This window comes from Hyperolius riggenbachi, chromosome 3, assembly GCF_040937935.1.
Source record: "Hyperolius riggenbachi isolate aHypRig1 chromosome 3, aHypRig1.pri, whole genome shotgun sequence".
NCBI classification, from domain to species: domain Eukaryota; kingdom Metazoa; phylum Chordata; class Amphibia; order Anura; family Hyperoliidae; genus Hyperolius; species Hyperolius riggenbachi.
The window spans coordinates 122,963,705-122,982,699 of record NC_090648.1 but is presented as its reverse complement, the minus strand read 5'-3'; the positions used below and the strand labels follow the sequence as shown (position 1 = coordinate 122,982,699).

At 43.5% G+C, this 18,995-nt stretch overlaps 1 protein-coding gene across 6 annotated transcripts in view; it reads right to left on the bottom strand.

Moving 5' to 3' along the window:
* The window catches only part of LOC137562981 (PH and SEC7 domain-containing protein 4-like), a 122,041-nt gene that overhangs the window by 44,291 nt on the left and 58,755 nt on the right, over positions 1 to 18,995 (bottom strand). For 5 of the 6 annotated variants that reach the window (XM_068274860.1, XM_068274863.1, XM_068274864.1 and 2 more), the window contains exons 2-3: positions 13,670 to 15,016; positions 2,669 to 2,741 (exon numbers count right to left, since the gene is read on the bottom strand). In XM_068274860.1, coding sequence (XP_068130961.1) covers positions 2,669 to 2,741; positions 13,670 to 14,869 — 1,273 coding nt within the window. In that variant the 5' untranslated portion in view covers positions 14,870 to 15,016. Of the gene's footprint in view, positions 1 to 2,668; positions 2,742 to 8,275; positions 8,514 to 13,669; positions 15,017 to 18,995 lie in introns of those variants that run through there. The other variant, XM_068274865.1, reaches the window with a different exon arrangement.

Genomic DNA, 18,995 nt, shown 5'->3' with positions numbered 1-18,995 from the left:
AAAAAAAATGCATTTTTCATTTTGTTGTCATACATTCCATCAAATTTCACCAATAATCTATGCAGCCAAAATGATCAATGCACCCATCGAATGATACCTCAGGGGGTTTAGTTTACTGAATAAAGTCATTTTGGCGGGATTTTTACTATTTCAGTAGATTAGAGCTTCAAGAAAGTGATGTACACTAGCATTGTCACTTTTGTTCACTGAAAAGCTAAATTACACAGTTTTTCCACAATCCCTACAATGTACCTAATATGTAAATATTTTGCATTTTTTTGCCATATATGCATAGGAAACACATGAAATAATAGATTTTAAAAAGATTTTATGTTTTAATGCAAGATATTTACACATCTTTGGTTGAACATTTCAGACAATTACATTTTTGAACACATTTTTTGTGCAATTTTCTCATTAAAAAAACAATAAAACTCCAACATTCACATAATTAAGTGGTATAGAAAAAAAGCCCTATTTGTCCTGAAAAAAACAATATCTCATTTGTTTGGATAGACTAAAAACTGAGTAAGATATTTAAACTCAAACAAAAGCATCTCAAAACTATGAAAAATGCTCTGGTCCTTAAGGGGGTTTTATGTGCTGGTCCTGAAAAGGTTAAAGAGAATCTGTATTGTTAAAATCGCACAAAAGTAAACATACCAGTGCGTTAGGGGACATCTCCTATTACCCTCTGTCACAATTTCACCGCTCCCCGCCGCATTAAAAGTGGTTAAAAACAGTTTTTAAAAGTTTGTTTATAAACAAACAAAATGGCCACCAAAACAGGAAGTAGGTTGATGTACAGTATGTCCACACATAGAAAATACATCCATACACAAGCAGGCTGTATACACCCTTCCTTTTGAATCTCAAGAGATCATTTGTGTGTTTCTTTCCCCCTGTTCTCATGCACTGAAGTTTCAGGCTGCTCTTTTCTTCCTGCAAACAGCTTTGCCCTTGTCTGTAAGTAACTCCTCAGTATGTGAAAGCCCAGCCAGCTCAGAGGACGATTTATACAGCTTGTAAAAGATAAGAGAGAAGAGAGAAGCTGCCCTAATCTAAATAATACACAGGCAGTGTGCATAGAGTGGCCAGGAAGGGGGAGTTCATAGCAGAACCACAACACTGAAGAACTTGGCAGCCTTCCAGGCACAGGCTGACAAGTCTGACAAGAGAGAGATAAGTTGATTTATTACAGAGACTGTGATAGTGGAAAGTGCTGCAGTAAGCTAGAACACATTAGAATAGCTTTTGGAACTTGTAGGATGATAAAAAACAGGATGCAATTTTTGTTACGGAGTCTCTTTAAAGAGACTCTGAAGCGAGAATAAATCTCGCTTCAGAGCTCATAAATAGCAGGGGCACGTGTGCCCCTGCTAAAACGCCGCTATCCCGCGGCTAAACGGGGGTCCCTTCACCCCCAACCCACCCCCCGCAAAAGAGTGTCGTAGAAAGGTCGCAGATTTATTGCTTCCTGGAGGCAGGGCTAACGGCTGCAGCCCTGCCTCCAGTCGCGTCTGTCAGCGGCGCATCGCCGCCTCTCCCCCGCCCCTCTCAGTGAAGGAAGACTGAGAGGGGCGGGGGAGAGGCGGAGATACGCGCTGACAGACGCGCGTGGGGCAGGGCTGCGGCGGTTAGCCCTGCCCCAACCAGGAAGCGCTCCCCCGCTGCACCGAGGGGGATTTAGGGGTGAAGGGACCCCCGTTAAGCCGCGCTATAGCGGCGTTTTAGCAGGGGCACACGTGCCCCTGCTATTTATGAGGTCTGAAGCGAGATTTATTCTCGCTTCAGACTCTCTTTAAGCAAACACACATTACAGACTGAAAGTTCATTAGTGACCCTGCATCTATGCATTTTCTGAAAGCAGAGCTCGTAGAGTAAAAATACAGTATCGTCATTTAGTATGTCACATGATCATCATCTTAATATTTATTAAATGAACATTTTTTTTAAACACCCCTAAATAAAAATAAGTAAAATTGTGAGCGCTTTTAGAACAGTGACATGTTGAATAAGTAAAACTATATAATAGGTAACTTATATAAAATCCTCAATGATGTCTCCTGTTTAACATTATACTATACACGGTGGTATAGTGGGTAGCACTCTTGCCATGCAGCACAGGGTCCATGTTTTGAATCCCAGCACTTTCTGCATGGAGTCTGCATATTCTCCCCATGTCTGTGTGGGTTTCCTCCGGACATTCTGGTTTCCTCCCACAACCCAATAAACATACAGACAAGTTAATTGGCTTCCCCCTAAATTGGTCCTAGACTACAATACATGCACTACGATACATACATAGACATATGATTGTAGTACGGCCCCGCTGAGGGACAGTTAGTGACAAAACAATATACTCTGTACAGCCTTGTGGAAGATGTATTATAAAATAATAAAATAATAATAATAATACATTACAGTCGTTACATGTTTACCCCCCAGTATTGGCGTTTTCTATCTGTGTAAAAGTCATCTTGCAGTGTAACAAACAAATGCGACTAAAATATCCAGCATCCATGCAGCATTTGCCCTACAGCTGTATGCTGTACGCTGTGACTTATGTCCACACTTTGCATCACAAATTACTCATCTGAACGAGGTCTCATAAAACCAGACTGGCAACACCTCATATTCAGTGTATTGTAAGGAAACTGCCACTCACGGGTTATGGTAACATCTGGAATGGGGCTGAATTCGGCTACTTCAGATGGAGAGTCTTCTGGTGCGGGCAGAACCTGAAAGAGAATTATAAATAAAAATTAACATTACCACAATGTCTAAGTGAAATGGCCATACTAAAAGTGTATATAAAAATCTGCCACTGGGGTGGAAGTGTATTCGGGCCTATTTCTCCTGCATGCTGTTTTTGTAACACCTGTGCTTCTTCCAATCATCAGCATTATAATGTAAATCAAAGCAAAAAATTTCCACTAGTGCAATGTAATCTATAAAACATTGCCTGCTGTTGCATTAAGTCAAAAGGGGCTCCTCCTCCCCCTCAAAAAAAACACATCTCGGGCAAACAAATGTTTTCTAGGCCAATTTAGCTGGTTACTGCTTCCAACTAGCTGTGCATGAATCATATGCTTTTTGCAAGTGCACCTATGGGATGACTACAGCCATTGAAAAAGCACACCAAATATTAACTTCCCCTATTATTCCCTTTTCTAAGGAGACTCTTCATTGCAAAACATAAAAAAAATAAGAGCCGTTTAACTGGTATTTTTAAATTGTCCCTTTACAGAATTCACAAGTAGCCAAGAGTCTAACAAAGTACTGCAAACAACAACATACATACTACTTTCTTTTAATAGTGTACTCTGTGTTCTCACGATTATACCGGAAGTCCAAATGTCACTGCAGAAATAGGTTACAGTTCCAAAGTAATGACAAGCAGAGGAAGAATACAGATCATGTGACTCACTCTCTCTCCTCCCATTGCTGCTCCACATGTCGAAAGACACTGAGTGGGAAAGAGACAGCCTGGGGGAAAAATACTGTAAAAACAGCTGGCTGATAAACAGCGCCGACGTGTCTTCTTAAATTATCTTCATGTTGACAGGGACAAGCAAAGCAACGCACAACCTGCACACTAGGCAAATGGCAGGGCAGTCTCAGCAGAAGAAAGACACTTCCTTCCAGCACTAAACATCAACCGGGCTTTGCTAGAAGGTCACTTGCAGCTAGAGCTCTACTAATAAATGAGAGTTCTGCTTTATGAGCTGGGTTCTCCTATGCAGTCAACGTCTATAATCTAACCAATAGCAATACTCAGAAATGGATTAAGATGAAATGGAGCTCTGGGCAAGATCACAGTGTTTTCCCACCGCTGATGGTCACCTGGATTTTTTGTTAGTAAGATTTGATGGGGGCTAACATCTGCCAGGCCTCTAGACTCTCTCCAGGCCCTAGGCAACTGCTTAGAATTGCCTTGTGGATGATCCGGCTCTGACAATACTGTATACTGTAAGAGCCAATTGGTTGACTTTAGCTTGGACATCCTGCTCAGGAACAACATCCACTGGGCTATATAAATATGGCAAGACCAGAGACCGATTGCATAGAGCAGCAGTGGCATAGCGCTTAGCACTCTCGCCTTGTAGCGCTGGGTCCCCGGTTTGAATCCCAGCCTGGGCACTATCTGCACGGAGTTTGTATGTTCTCCCCTTGTCTGCATGGGGTTTCTCCGGGCATTCCGGTTTCCTCCCACATTCCAAAAATACAGATAACTTAATTACTTCACCCTAAATTGTCCCCAGACTCTGATAGATACGCTACACTATACATACATAGACCTAGGACTATGGTAGGGATTAGATTGTGAGACCCTCTGAGGGACAGTTATGGTAAGTGACAAGACAGTATACTCCGTACAGCACTGCGGAAGATGTCGGCGCTATATAGATCCTAAATAATAATCATAATAATAATCATAATAATAATAATAATAATAAGTGCGTGGCCAGCATGCGGGAAGATATGATGAAAAACTGAAGTACAGTAATGAACAAGGGCCAGCCTCCGATGTGACACACAATGACATTTAGTTATGACTGGATCTGAGGACCACATTTGACTGAAACCAACTGAAACCAGCCACTCTGCAGGACTAGTTCTGTTTGATGCAGAGCCAACATTAATTAAGCTTGTCTACCCAATCCTTTCATTATTAAATGCCTCAAAAATTATTGAAGGTAATCACATATTGAGGAGGCCGACATTTGCTGGATTCCATTAGCTCAAGATGTTTATGAAACTGAGCAATGATATACATGGGGTCCAAAGTCCACCACTAGAGAGCACTGCCGCGTTAAACTTCACTGGCGACTACTTAGGCCAGTGATGGATAACCTTGGCACTCCAGCTGTGGTGGAACTACAAGTCCCATGAGGCATTGCAATACTCTGACAGCTCCAAGCATAACTTGGGGAGGCAGAAGCATGATGAGATTTGTAGTTGTCACAGCTGGAGTGCAAAGGTTAGTCATCACTGACCTAGGCTCTCCCTGCTGCCACAAAACTCTCCTGCAGCGTTAAATACTATTCCCGCTCCGAGTTGTTGCAACTCTGAAGGAGATGTAATTCGGGGTCCAGCAACCGCCAGAGCCCCAAATTACCCTTACGCGCCTCGCACAGCATTACATTGCTGCTATGGGGTGCCTGGTTTCGTTGTCCAACACTGAGCGCCAAAACCACCTGCTTCGGGTGGGTGATGCACGTGACCAGTATAATGCTCACTCTGGTCACGGACCAGTTCCTGGAGCAGACAGCAGCGGACCAATGGGCATGCTTTCCTATTAGTGGCCTGTTTACACACGCCCGGTTTTGTCAACTGTGATACCACAATGGACAAATCTGACAGGTACGACTTCTTCAGATAGCAGATACATTGCCATTCATCTAATAGCATAGCACTCGACTTCAGTGGGCATTGTACTGTAGAACTGTACAGAGTGTCTGTATTATATAGACAGACTACCCCTCCAGCACGTGTCAACCAAGCCTTAGGCTCGGTCCACACTTGTCAGGTTGCAGATCGGAATGAGTTTTAAACAGATCAGTTTTTCATACGTTTCCAGCCCGTTTAAACATATGTCAAAATTGTGTCCTTCCTTCAAGCATGTTTCTATTGGATAAGAGGTCCATTAATGACAGTGAGGTGAGGAGCAGGCAGTAGGCAATCTGCTTTGGCATCCGGTTTCTGTGTGTGAAGGGAGATCCGTTTTTGTGTTGCCTTTCATTGCCTCCGTGGGGATTCTGGCTCCAGGGAAAAAGTGCAAAGTCCGGACTCTCCGTTCAGTTTTCAGGCACGGATCCCATGGATTAATTTTTTGACTAGAGTGAAGATGGCCGCTATTTTTAACATTGGGATCCACAGCTCCCAACCTTTTTTGTCCGCGTCAAAAAAGGTACAACACAGATACAGATCCTGAACAAGTGTTAACCGGCTCTTACTGTGAGCTTTGAACAAAAAAACTTTGAATACAGTAGGCAGGAGTGTCAGAACTTGGCTTAGAAGTAGGAAACAACCCAAGTTGGGTATGTTTTTGCAAGCTCTGCTCAGCACAAACAGATCCTATTGTTAAATATAGGAACTGCTTCCACTTGTTAAAAAAAAAAAAGTGGAAAACAGAACCTGACAAATTTTTCTGGAAAGGAAAGCAAAAAGCCGGCTGCACTGATGCAATTAAAGCTTAGGAGAATGGACAGTATCGGTTCTCACTAGGCTGATCCCTGCACCCACTTCAATTTCCGTGTATGATCACTGCCATGCCAATACTTACATGTCCCCCACTTCCGCTGATTCTTCTCAGTCCCGGTAAACAGATAGGGAATCCCATTGGATTGCAAAAGACCAAAGGAAAACCTCAGCAACAGAGCGGATTCTCATTGGTACATGGTTGACCAATTAAAATTATCTGTTGCTAGGGAGAATCTGTCTATTGTAATCCAATGCTCCTGCCAGTGTTCTGACTTTCTAGAATACCTGCAAAGCCAGCGTAAATTTTCTTCTGCGCCTCTTCTTTATGCTTGTCAACTAAGCATACAAAGGAGTTCACACAAGAGGGGTTAAGGTTAGATACCCACAGAGGGAGGTTTATGGTAGTTGCACACAGGTTGGTGGTGGTGGTTAAGGTTTGTTGCACACTGGGGGGCGGGGGATGGAAGGTTAGCTGCACATGAGGGGATGCTGAGGTTAGACATCACTAGGGTAGGCTTCTGAGTCACAGTAAGGAGAGGTTAGGTCACAGAAAAATATTGGTAAATATTACCAATATTTTACTATATCCTCTAGATTGTAAGCCTTTGGGCAGGGTCCTCCTCCTTTTGTGTCCTACCTGATCATGCACCTCCATTACTGTGAACCCATGCTATGCATTTGAGTGAACCTAACTTGCCTAATCTCCATGCTCCCATCCAGTGACTGACTAAGCATTACCTGGTACTCATACTGTGCTGTGTGATCTGGTTTTCTTGTATTCCTGTATTGTCATATTGCTGTATGTCACCCCTAAATATTGTCTGTAACCTAAACTAATGCCCAGCGCTGCGTAATGTGTTGGCGCTTTATAAATACAATAAATAAAAAATAAAAAAAATCAATGAAGTGGTAGAATATCGGTAAATCTAATGATATAGTACAACCGCTATTCTGCAAACACTGATAGGAATGTTAGTGTGTCGATTTAACTTGGCAAACTAACATACATGCATGCTACTTTTATGCTAGTTTGTAGGAACACCAGCCTCCAGTCTGTTTATTGTTTATCGGCTTCTGGACCGGAGGAGTCAGCAGCGGCAGAACCGGGGGTCATGCGGGTATATTAGCAATCGAACATGGCGATCGATGAGGATGAGGCGGACATGCAGCGTAGTGCTTACTGTGCCATTTTGCATCCGCTCTATTGGGAACCAAGCCTTATCGGTCGCAGTCAACAGAAATGAGTTAGTTATATAAACTGACTTTAAGTACCCCTGAACGGTGTTGTGAACAATATACTTTTTATATTGTTACATTTCCGGTGCTGTGATATACATCACAGCACCATCCTCCTCCCCCTCCAGCACCCCCTCTGTCCCCCGCTGTAATAAGTCTTCAACGACGGGCGAGGAGGAAGCGTCAGTACTTCCTCCTCTTTGCACATCCTTAGCTCCGCCCCAGCACTCGTAGCTTATCGTATTTGATCTGAGTGCCACACACAGCACTAAGGGAAGCTGTGCTGTATGCGGGCTTGAGGTAATTGAGGCCAGAACGATAGTGTATATTAGTACACTATTGTCCTGACCACAATTACCACAAGCCCGCACACAGCGCAGCTTCCCTGCGTGTGGCACTCAGATCAGGAATGATACGCTACAAGTGCGGGGGGAGGAGCTAAGGACGGGCAGAGAGGAGGAAGTACTGACACTTCCTCCCCGCCCATCATCGGCGTTCTGCTCAAGTCGAATATTTCGGCTGAGCAGAACGGGGACACGGGGCACTGGGGGAAGTGGATTGTGCTGCGACGTAAGTCACAACACCAGAAATTAAACTGTATATAAAGTATATTATTTACAACCCGGTTCAGAGGTACTTTGAACCTTCCCTCTCCATAGGCAAGTATATTACTTTTTTAAAAAAAATTTTTTTAACCCACTACAGTTTTACTTTAATGGTCTCCAGCAAGTGCTAACAGACACTTGGAGCAAGCACCAATTGCAAATACATAGGACTACAAATGTCCAAAGCTAATATACAGGACATTACAACAAAGCAGAGAACATCTAACCGTAGGATAATCAGCTTCATCCAAAGATCCATATCTTGTAACATCTCTCCAGAAGCAAGAAATACAAGGCTGCATGATTCCCCAGCACTGCCCCATCAGGATCTCTATCAGCTCTATGATATCAGAGGCAGCCTTCTAAAAAAAAGCTCTCAGCAGTAATAGTAATACTCATGGAGAAGCAGGAGATCAGTTTGATCAGGAGTTAGAACTGTGAGGCTCAGATTTGCAGGTCATGATCATGAACCAAAACAGGAAGTGAATACAGCGAATCAGAGCCTTGATAATCTGTCACCTGGGTAAACTGATCACATGCTTCTCTGCTACACACAAGCTTTACTGGTTAGCAATCTGCCTAGTTTGCTTGACCTGCAGCAGAGGAAGTCACTAATAACTGTCATGGAGGTAGCAGAGACAAAAACAAACACCAGCTGCAAATCTGAAGTCATATCCAGAGTATTACAACTTACTGACATTCAGACACAAATCAAGCTTCTGGTATCATTTTTACAATTGCAAGAGAAATAAATACTACTGTATACATTTTCTTTTCATGATTATTTTTTCAGCTTTGGAGGTCGCATGACCCCACCACCTGATTGTACTGACATGAGGCTAAACGCTCGCAGTCTATAATCCTATATAAATGTACTAACTGAACGTATATAGTGCATGGACCCGGAAGAATCTGTGGCTGACGGCTTAGTCTGGGGGTCAGACACACAAAAAGCGTACTTCATTTGAGAACTGTGGGTTCCCTGGGTCATCTCTGATCAGTGCTGTGCCAACACTCCTTCCCACAACCCCGCTGTTGCATCCCACGGGCCCCTGTGTAACTTGCCAGAGCCACCCCGCCACAGTATAATGTGGAGAGCTTAGGGCTCTTTCACATCTGCACTGATTTCCTGCATTTTGACGCAAAGACAATACTTTGCATTTACCAAGGTAAAATGAAAGTCCATAGACTTTCATTCTACTTTTCACATCCAACGCTGCGTTTTGGCGCGTTGTGGAACGACGCAGCCGGGAGCTTTTAATCGTCCGGCGCCGTCGTTTTCCCGTCGGGTGAATTAGAACTACCGCCGCTAATCAGCGTTGCACCGCAACATCACGACGTCCGCGCTGCAGATCATAGCGCTTGCAGGAAATCGGCTTCTGCAAGCATCATGTAATGTGAAATAGCCCTTACTAGCTGCAACAGTGGCAAATGAAGGGAATAGATGGCACATGTACCATGCCCCTTTCCAGGTGAAGCAAAAGGAGGATGGTCTGCTGAAATTAGTCACCTGCTGAATATAAGGGACTCCAACCTATCAGAAAACGTTAGGAAATAAGATCAGACCTATTGGAAATTATCTATCGAACCATCTATCTGCTAAAATATCTCATGGTGTATTCCCAGCATTAGAAGCTCCAGTCTGATGTCACATCTTAATTTCAATTGAATAAATATGGTGAATTCCTGGGGAATGGGCCCACTTTTTTTTTCTTAAAGGGGGTGGGGGGTAAAGTAAATTGGCTTTGAAATGAACAATTAAAAAAAAATGCAAGATGTAAAGTAGTGAGATTCTCAGTCGCATATTTATTGCGGTGTCTGCATGCATACCAGAAGCAAAAAAAACAAAAACAAAATCTCTAGTGAGAACACAGGGAGTAAGAAGAGCCTATCAAAGTTAGGTAATATTAAAAAAGGACTAGGGTTCAACCACTTTACGGAATATCCACATTTTATTTCCTCAACTGCAGCGAAGTATTCAGAGTGTGCACCTGAGAAAGGGCAGTTTGCGCCAAAATGTAGTGCCAATCACTGTGTCTGCTCTGCATGGATATACTCTACAGCTGTACATTAGTTGTCCTCTGGTTGTTTTCCTGGATTTGTTCAGGGATGGAGGGGTAGCCAGGGCCGGATTTGTACTTTTTACCGCCTAAGGCCACTGTCACCAGCCGCCCCCCTTCGGTATAGGTAGCGAGATGACCCCTCCCCCTTTCCCTCCAGTATAGGTAGCCAGATGACTCCTTTAATCCCTCCTTTTCCCACTCCCCTTCAGTATAGGTAGTCAACTCGCCTTCAATGTCACAAATTTCTCTACTCGTCTCCAGTGCAGAAGCTTCCTCTTCCTTTCCGTCTCCAATGCTGCCCAAGCTCATAGCCACCGGCCACAATGCAAACGTGCACGCCGAGTACTGTGGTCAGGCGCTCGCCTGATCTCTCTGCATTGCAGCATTTGCAAGCTTGCAAATGCTGCACCAGGTTAGCATGCTGCTTTGGTGCTCTTGCTCCTGTGGTGCCCTAGGCCATGGCCTAGGTGGCCTTGGCTTAAATCGGGCCCTAGGGGTAGCCCTGTGTGACCAGGAGGTTGCAGCTGGAGTCAGCTTTACCACTGCTATAGCTTGCCGAAGGAGGGCCTGTTTGTTGTTGCTAAAGGCCTGGTACCTGCAAACTATTTGTGTGCGCGCCCACACAGTTGTAATTATCCTTACTTCACTTCTTTACTTAAGCCACGAGGACAAGAGCCGAGGAGACAACTCCCAAACAACAAAAATGTGAATTATTTCCAGTTGGTTGTATGTTTCACGCTAAATAATGCAAAACTAAGAAATTCTTTGCTGCAGCTCCAGTAGTAAATTTCAATAGGTCACCTAAAACTTATAATAATAAAACTACAACATTCAGCTTCAATGTCACCTATCACAGATCCACAATTATACAGGCACTTCCTCGTTTGCATGGACAACTAGAGGTATGTAAAAATTCACACTGATAGTACAAAGTACCCGCTAAGTTAATGAAGTTACTCTAAAACAAACTGCATCTGAATTCTATTACTACTAAGTCTCAATGTGACCTGTTTTTGTGCTGGCACCACATTCTGCACATCAATATCTCCCATCACTTGCTGGACAGTAATGACTGATGGGAGTTCCCCTGCTCGCTCTTCCTCAGCCTCTGAAAGCACAAGATGAAATCAGGGAGGGGGGCGAATAGCCAGAAACTACTCAGCTTCTTTCATAGAGATACCTACAAGCTGGAGCTGAGACCACAAAATAGACAAAGTAATGCCAAATCCTCCATCAGACTCAATAGATGCACTGTGAAGCAAAGGAAGCTATAGTTGTCATGGTTCAGAGTAGAGAAATTTCTACACTCATGATTGGCCAGGAGGAGAGGACACACACACACACTGTATAAAAGTTGTAAGGTATTTTATGTCAAATCTCCACCTATGTCCTATTTCTAATGAGGCATTAAGGCGTTTTGACCTGCACTTCTGTTACCCATCTGAATTGGGAAACGTCTTATCACCACTTTAAAGGGAACCTGAAGGGACGTGTACATACATAGTATGTAGTAGTAATACACAGTAGTGCTTAAAACCTGCCCGTGTTCTTGTCAAGTGTTCAGAAACCAGTGTTTTATCTCTGAGGCCGATTTCACACTGTAAATTGGCGGCAGTGTTGCACTGCGGCAAGCCTGCCGCTGCGCCAAAAACAGGCCTTCAGGGAATACCGCGTTACTACGCAGTATACCCTTTCAGGCATCCAGCCAAACAGAAAGTGAGGCATGCTTGCAGTCACTTCCTGTTTTTGGAACGCGGAAGAAGGCGGAAGTGTATCATTAAATATACGCTTCCATGCATGCCTGCCAACTTTTTTGAAAACAATGCGTAACCATAGACTTACATGACTTACGGTCCGACGCAGATATGCACAGTAACGTAGTTTTGGAAGCACATCAGATTGAGGACTTCCTGCGCACTGCCCTGCAATGCAGGTAATGTGACTTTCCCCATAGATTTCAATTGTCTTGCGGTAGCAGTGCAGCAACAGTGTGAAAGGGCCCTGAGATGGTAATTAGAGGCCATAAAACATCTGTGTTTCTGTGCAATCATTCCTGATGGCAGAATAGAAAATAAAACTTCAATAGGTCAACCTTTCTCTGTGTGGAAGCTGGATGAACAGTAGTAATGCAAGTGTGATAAGTATAGCGAAAAGTTCAACCCCATAAAACTAAGTAAGTAAGGACATGGGACTCCAAGTTCTGGTTAGGATTAATTCTACAAATAATGACAGATTAAATAATCATATTCAATGTCAAGCAGCTGCAGCTAAAGCAAATACTTTAGGATGCTAGTATAATACTGCCTGTTTAGCTCTCTAGTAAGGCCACATCTGGAATACAGTTCTGGGGACCGCATTACAGAAGGGACATTGCAGTTTTAGAGCAGATGCAGAGAACAGCAGCAAAACGAATCAGGGGGATGGAAGGCCTTACTTACCAGGAAATGTTAGATAAACTGGGGTTTATTTAGTCTAGAGAAGACACTTTAGAGGAGATATAAAACATTTTTTTTTGCCATTTAGCAAAGGGTTCTTTACCACAAGTAGTAATGGCAAATCCTATAGCTGTGTTTAAAGTACTCCTGAACTGATTTTTTTTTAAAGAGAACCTGAACTGAAAATAAAAAGTCAAAATAACCATACACAGGTCATACTTACCTCCTGTGTAGTCTACTACTCAATCTTTCTCTCCTCTGCAGCATCCCATTTGTCCACTGTGATCAATGGAATTTTCCGTCCTCCATTTTAAAAATGGCCATTACCCCATAACAGCTTCCTGGTCAGCACACTGTTAAACTGTAATACCACCCACTTGAGCCATAGGGAAACATGGACATTACCTTGCACATTCAGTTGTAACTGACAGCTGCTGATATATAACTGACAGCAACTGGTATATTTCAGTTCTGGAAGGGATCACTGTAAGAAGAAAATGGTGAGCTTCTGAGAGGAACTGATGGTGAGGTTAGTATGTAATATTCATTTGCAGCTATGTCGTGTGTTTATTTTAAATACATTTTACTTGCTTCAGGTTCCCTTTAAGCTTACTATTAATCGCAATTTACGTGCGGTGCTGTGACATGTCACAACACCATCCTCCCCCTCTAGCAACCCCCTGTGGCCGCAGCTCTGCTCAGCTGTAATCTTCAACTGAGCAGAACGTCAATTATGGGCAGGGATGAAGTGGCAGCTCCCATAGTCCGTCCCGAGGAATTACAATGGTATTGGGAAAAATCAGCATGGAGTGAAGGGGGCCTTCACTCCATGCTGATTTTTCCCAATGCCATTGTAATTAACTGTAATGGCGCACAGCGCACAAGAGCTGCCATCTATGTTGGCTTGTGGAGATTAAGCTCGGAATGATAGTCACAGAAAATGTGGAAGGGTGAATTGGGGTTTTAATACATTTTGCTGTGCTACATGACAGTTCTCTGCTAATCAAGTTTAACCACACATTCATTTTACATTACTGCACATATATATATATATATATATATATATATATATATATATATATATATATATATATATATATATATATATAAAAAAGTTCCATACCTGCTGAGTATATGATGGACAGTCAGACACAGTCCTCTTTGTACTGTTAAACACTGTTGCTTTCTCCTCCCACTCATCCTCATAGATCTGGAGCTCCTCCAGGGACTCCTCACGCATTATCGGATGCCAGGAAACTGTGTGCATACCGAAGTCTTTACTATCCAAAACATTCAGTTTTAGCAGCTGGCTTTCCTGAGTCTCAGTTTTGTGCACAGAAATTGGCATATTCTGGATGGTCAGTGCAGGAATAACTGTCTGTAAATTACAATCATCATTACGTAGTACTTCTAAGTTCTTAAATAAAGGGTTATCACAAAATAAGTGCTCATCTTCTACCTCCAGTTCGGAGTAAGCTGTATCCTCATTATCATCATCACTCTCTTGGTACTCATCCAGTTCCTGGGGATCTGCTTCTCTTACATTCTCCAGAGGGGAAGGTGACCTTAGATGAGGCTCAGGCTCCTGAACAGGTGGCTTAAGTTGAGGCTCAGGCTCACGAACATAAGGTGGCTTAAGTTGAGGCTCAGATTCCTGACGGGAAAGTGACCTTAGTTGAGGCTCAGGCTCCTGAACAAAAGATGGCCTTAGTTGAGCATCAGGCTCCTGAACATAAGGCGGACTTCGTTGAGGCTCAGACTCATGAACATAAGGTGGCCTTAGCTGAGGCACAGGCTCCTGAATGGAATGTGGGTTTAAGTTTGGATTGACCTCCCTGGTTCGGTGACCAATTTCCGTAATATCAATCTGATCTTGGAGATCCATGACACAAAGCTGAACCTGAAGTAAGCTGGCTAAAATAACATCCTGAGCAGAGCTTTCCTTTGACACAGTAGAGACCTGGCTCTTCATACTCCTGGTGACTGTATGGGATTGATGAAATTCTGAAACCAATGTTTTTTCAACTCTAGAATACTCTGTGCTTGTACAGCATTCTACAATGTTAGTACCTGGGGTGAAACCAAAGTTTCTGGCTTCTTCTTGCCCTTCATGATCATATATACTGATCGTGGGCCTTTCAGACCTGGGTGGGGTTGAGGGCAAGCCATTGTCCATAAATGATGGAAAGTGATTGAGATGCGGTAAAGATACAGCAGCTTCATGTCCCTGCCACAGCCTATTAAAGGTTTCAGTTTCTATGTCAGAGCGGACGTAATAAATAGGTAACAGGTCATCATCCACGGAGAGCTGCTGCTTTTCCATTTCACCCCTTTCATTTGTCTTTGATGCTTCTGGTCTGGCACAGAAGACAGAGAATCCTAAAGGACTCTTCCAGGAGAATTCAGGTTTCTAACAGCTGAGCGGCACTGGCAGTCCAGAGAGAAAGAATCTTCGGTGTTAACCTCTGCCCTGCAGAGAAAGCAAACACACAGGGAGAGTTAATGGCTAATGTCAACTTTCTAAAGGTCTACGACATTCACAAGCAATTCCAGTTTGCTAAAACCAATTTTCTGAGCCATAATAATCAATAGAAATGAGGATCATCTAATCACAAAGGACTCACTGAGTAAAATGTAAGAAAGACTTCTGTTGGGACTACCCGCTAGTTACCAATGTAAGGAAGGTTATACATGATTTGAAGGGGAAGGGCGCAAGGGCCAGCGCTTACATAAGGGAAAACTGTACAGGAGTACGTACATACCGCTGGGTCCCGAGAAGAGGTGCCCTGCAAGGACAAAGATGGAAGCACACAGACTGATGGTGAAGCGCACCACCAGACTGGAGAGTTCGTTCCGCTGCTGAATACCCTGCAGGGGCCACAGGGACCACTATTCACTCAAGTGGGGTGGAAGGGAGCCTAAGGCATCTGCTTGGCAACTTTGGGGCCTGGGGTCACATCCAATACTATTGGGTGGAGGGTGTGTGTGGGTCAAAGAGGCCAAATAAAGCGGCTTACAGGGCGTAATTTTTGTCTAGGACCCCATTGTAGTTAGACCGGGTTGATGTGGGAATGGAAAAAGACTACTGCTACTTCTATTCAGATATACCTCTGAATGACTTAGGCCAGTTTTACATTGATCAACACAACCCAATCCATTGACTGGATCAGGCCCTCATTGAGTCATGTACAGCCCACTTTGCGGCAGCAGCTAGCACTACTGAGGTACCGTACTAAGGCTATATACCACACATTACTGCTGGACAGGAAAGCTGTGATCCACTGCAGGGTCGCCAAGTCGAGAGATTAGTTTTCCATCTGTTAAAGTATTTTTTTTGCTACTAAAACTCGCCATTAAAACGAGTAGGTGCATTCTGAAATTTAAATCTTTACTTTAAATGTATTTAGCCTAATAAAGTTTCATATGGTAATGAAAAAAAAAAACGCACACACACACACACACACACACACACACACACACACACACACACACACACACACACCTACCTTTAAAGTAAACTCTAAAGGACCAGGAGAAGTAGTTTACTATATCAGAAATTGTCATACTACAGCACATAAAATATACTACATATAATTGGGAGTCATTTTTTCTTTTCAAAGCTTCAGCAAGCAAACACAGAAAGCGACAAAGCTACATCATAATGTACAGTGCTGAATATGCAGTGATTTGCATGCAATAACCATGGAACAACTTTCACAGGAAGCATTAGTTAATGCTGATACAGTACATAATATCCTCCTCTGACCACATATCTGTGCAACCTGTATGATACTGTAGCATTGCAACCATGCACAAGCAAGTCACAGATGACAGACAATTCCCACAGTAACCAGGCAGCAGCTTACACAGGACGCATACCAGGTCTTACTGGTGGGTGCTTTTGAGGTAATCCACGCAGGCCCAGAGTGGTGTGCAGATAGCGAGAAGGCTACAAGTGGCTGCCAGCCTGCCCGCCCACGGCTCATGGATCTCCAACTGAAATATGACACATGTACCTGCCCACTTTCCACTATAGCCGGATACAGAATACCGAATGGGTCAAACAGGTTTGCTAAAAAATAAACTAGATCAGGGTTTACTATACCAGGCCTTACTCCTATATACTTAAAATGGTACTGGACAGGGACCTGGACACTTAGTTTACTATAACCATCCAATGAAAAGAAAGCTGTGACAGTAATAGAGGTAAATATCAGAATGAAAGCATGATTGCACAGTCAGGTTTTTCTCAGTGGCATTAGTGGCTGCCATACACAAAATGCCTTGTAATTAGGATATGAAAGCTAATCCCCGCTTTTTAATGAAAACTATTTCAGGAGAATTTCAAGGAAAACACTGTGCAAAGACGGTGACGTCAACAGTTGCACTGGAACCATAAACAAAAGGCTTCCACGTAACGAAGTTAAGAAATATCTGATTAACCGGATACTGTGTTGTCAGAGGGTCTGCACAAGGCATGCTGGAACCTCGCCTGCACCCAGGAGCATTATCCTGCAAATACACACACATAAGTGCATACTATTAGCAGAGGAGATATATATAGCTTCATGTTTGGTTATATATAGCTTCAGGTTTTGGTGGCTAGTAAAAACACTGATTGCACAGAACTGCTGTATATGCTGCTACAGGACAGAGCACTACATAAGAATGCTTGTATGTTTTAGTGACAAGATAAGAGCAAATAAACTAGGCTTCTCCAATCCTCCTCCACCCCACTGCTGCTTGCCTGCGACCCACGTCTTCACAGCTGTTCTCCCTTCTGTGTAAGCGCGATGCCTTGCGCCTGCGCAGTGTGGCTGTGCTCGTACACAGGCGCACACATGGCTGTATGAACACATTCCACAAGCTTGCAGCGCTGAAATGGTGTGGGCTGTAGGAACATAGGGGAAGCGAAGGGGAGCTATTGGACTATCCAGAGACTTCCCTCTACTGAAGTGAGCATCTATCTTTTGCATTTTATGTCTCACAGGTACACTTTAAGCACCCTCACAGGGCACCAGTACACATGCTAGATTCTCTGCAGAAAAAGCCCTGAACGTCCAAGTTCTAACGTGTGTATGTAGCATCACAACAATGAAAAAACCCAGGTTACCCAAAAAAGCTTGAAGAAGGATTTAAAGAAAGCCTGTAGGGGAAAAAGTGCCTAGTTTGGGTACTCAATAGAGGGAAACCTCTGGGAGATCCCATCATCCTTCCCCTGGCCGTTCCAGCACTGTACCCTCCGTAAAATCGCTTGTAGACCGCTCACACGTGTGCAGTAGCACAGACCCGCTCAGGATTCAGGGTAAAAAGCCAAGTCCTCTGTGCCTGCATCACTGAAGCCCGAGTGGGTCCATGCTACTATGCAGGCACACTGTGGCCACGTTCTGGGGACTCTACACTGGAACAGCCTGATGGACTACGGGGGAAGCCTCTGGAGGATCCCTCCTGAGGCAAGTATGTAAACTGATGCACTGCAAACTTCACGGGTTAGCTTTAATTAAAATATCTGGTGTTAGATGGCAAGAGCTTCCATTCCTTGCATGGGCCATATCAGGAATATTGCTAAAATGGTAAATGTAGCCACACATGCAGGGAGGAGTATCTGTAATAAATCAAGGACTACTTGGAGGGTGTTGGCATGCTGCAGTAGATACAACAGCAGTGGTAGTTGTGATTGTAGCGGCACACAATATACCACAGAACAAAATGTTTGTAAATGTAGGCCGTCTTATATGCTAGCAACCTTTATTTTTAATAACTGACATTTTTCTTGATCACTTAGTTACTCCACTGTTCTCCAAAAATCGGAGGCCTATCTCAATGCACTAACAGTATACACACACACACACACACACTACAATTACATATGGGAAGTTGCTGCCCTGCATCAGGCAGGAGGGAGCATTGCACAGGAGGTGAACAGAGTCTATCTGTTCTCACAATCTCAGCCTTCTCGCCATTATCTTTTGCTTGAACTTCTGTCTAAAACCGTTGCAGACATTAGAGTGTTACTTATGGCTGCTACCTCCAGAAGAGAACATTAGATGGATTCTCATAGTTATGAAACAAAAATCAAACTTTAAAATTAGCCTTTCTTCAATATGAGCTTAATAATTAATACTGTAGTGACCATTAACAGTAATCACCTCTAATCACAGAGTTATCCAAAGAGCTGATCAGAGTGAGGAAATGGTACACAGATAGAGTGACAGAGCTTCTACCACTGGCGTTGATAGCTTTACAAATCAGGAGTTGTCCCCACAAGCTGTCGTCGGGGTTCCTGGAACTTTGCGCACAAGTGTAAAATAGACATTACTGGCCTGAGCACATTTAGGCTGGGAGCCCACTTGTATTTGTAAATCGCTTAGCATTTTGTACAGCCATTTCCAGCATCTTTCTTTAGTGATTGCAAGTGTGTGTATGTATGTGTATGTGCATGTGTGTAT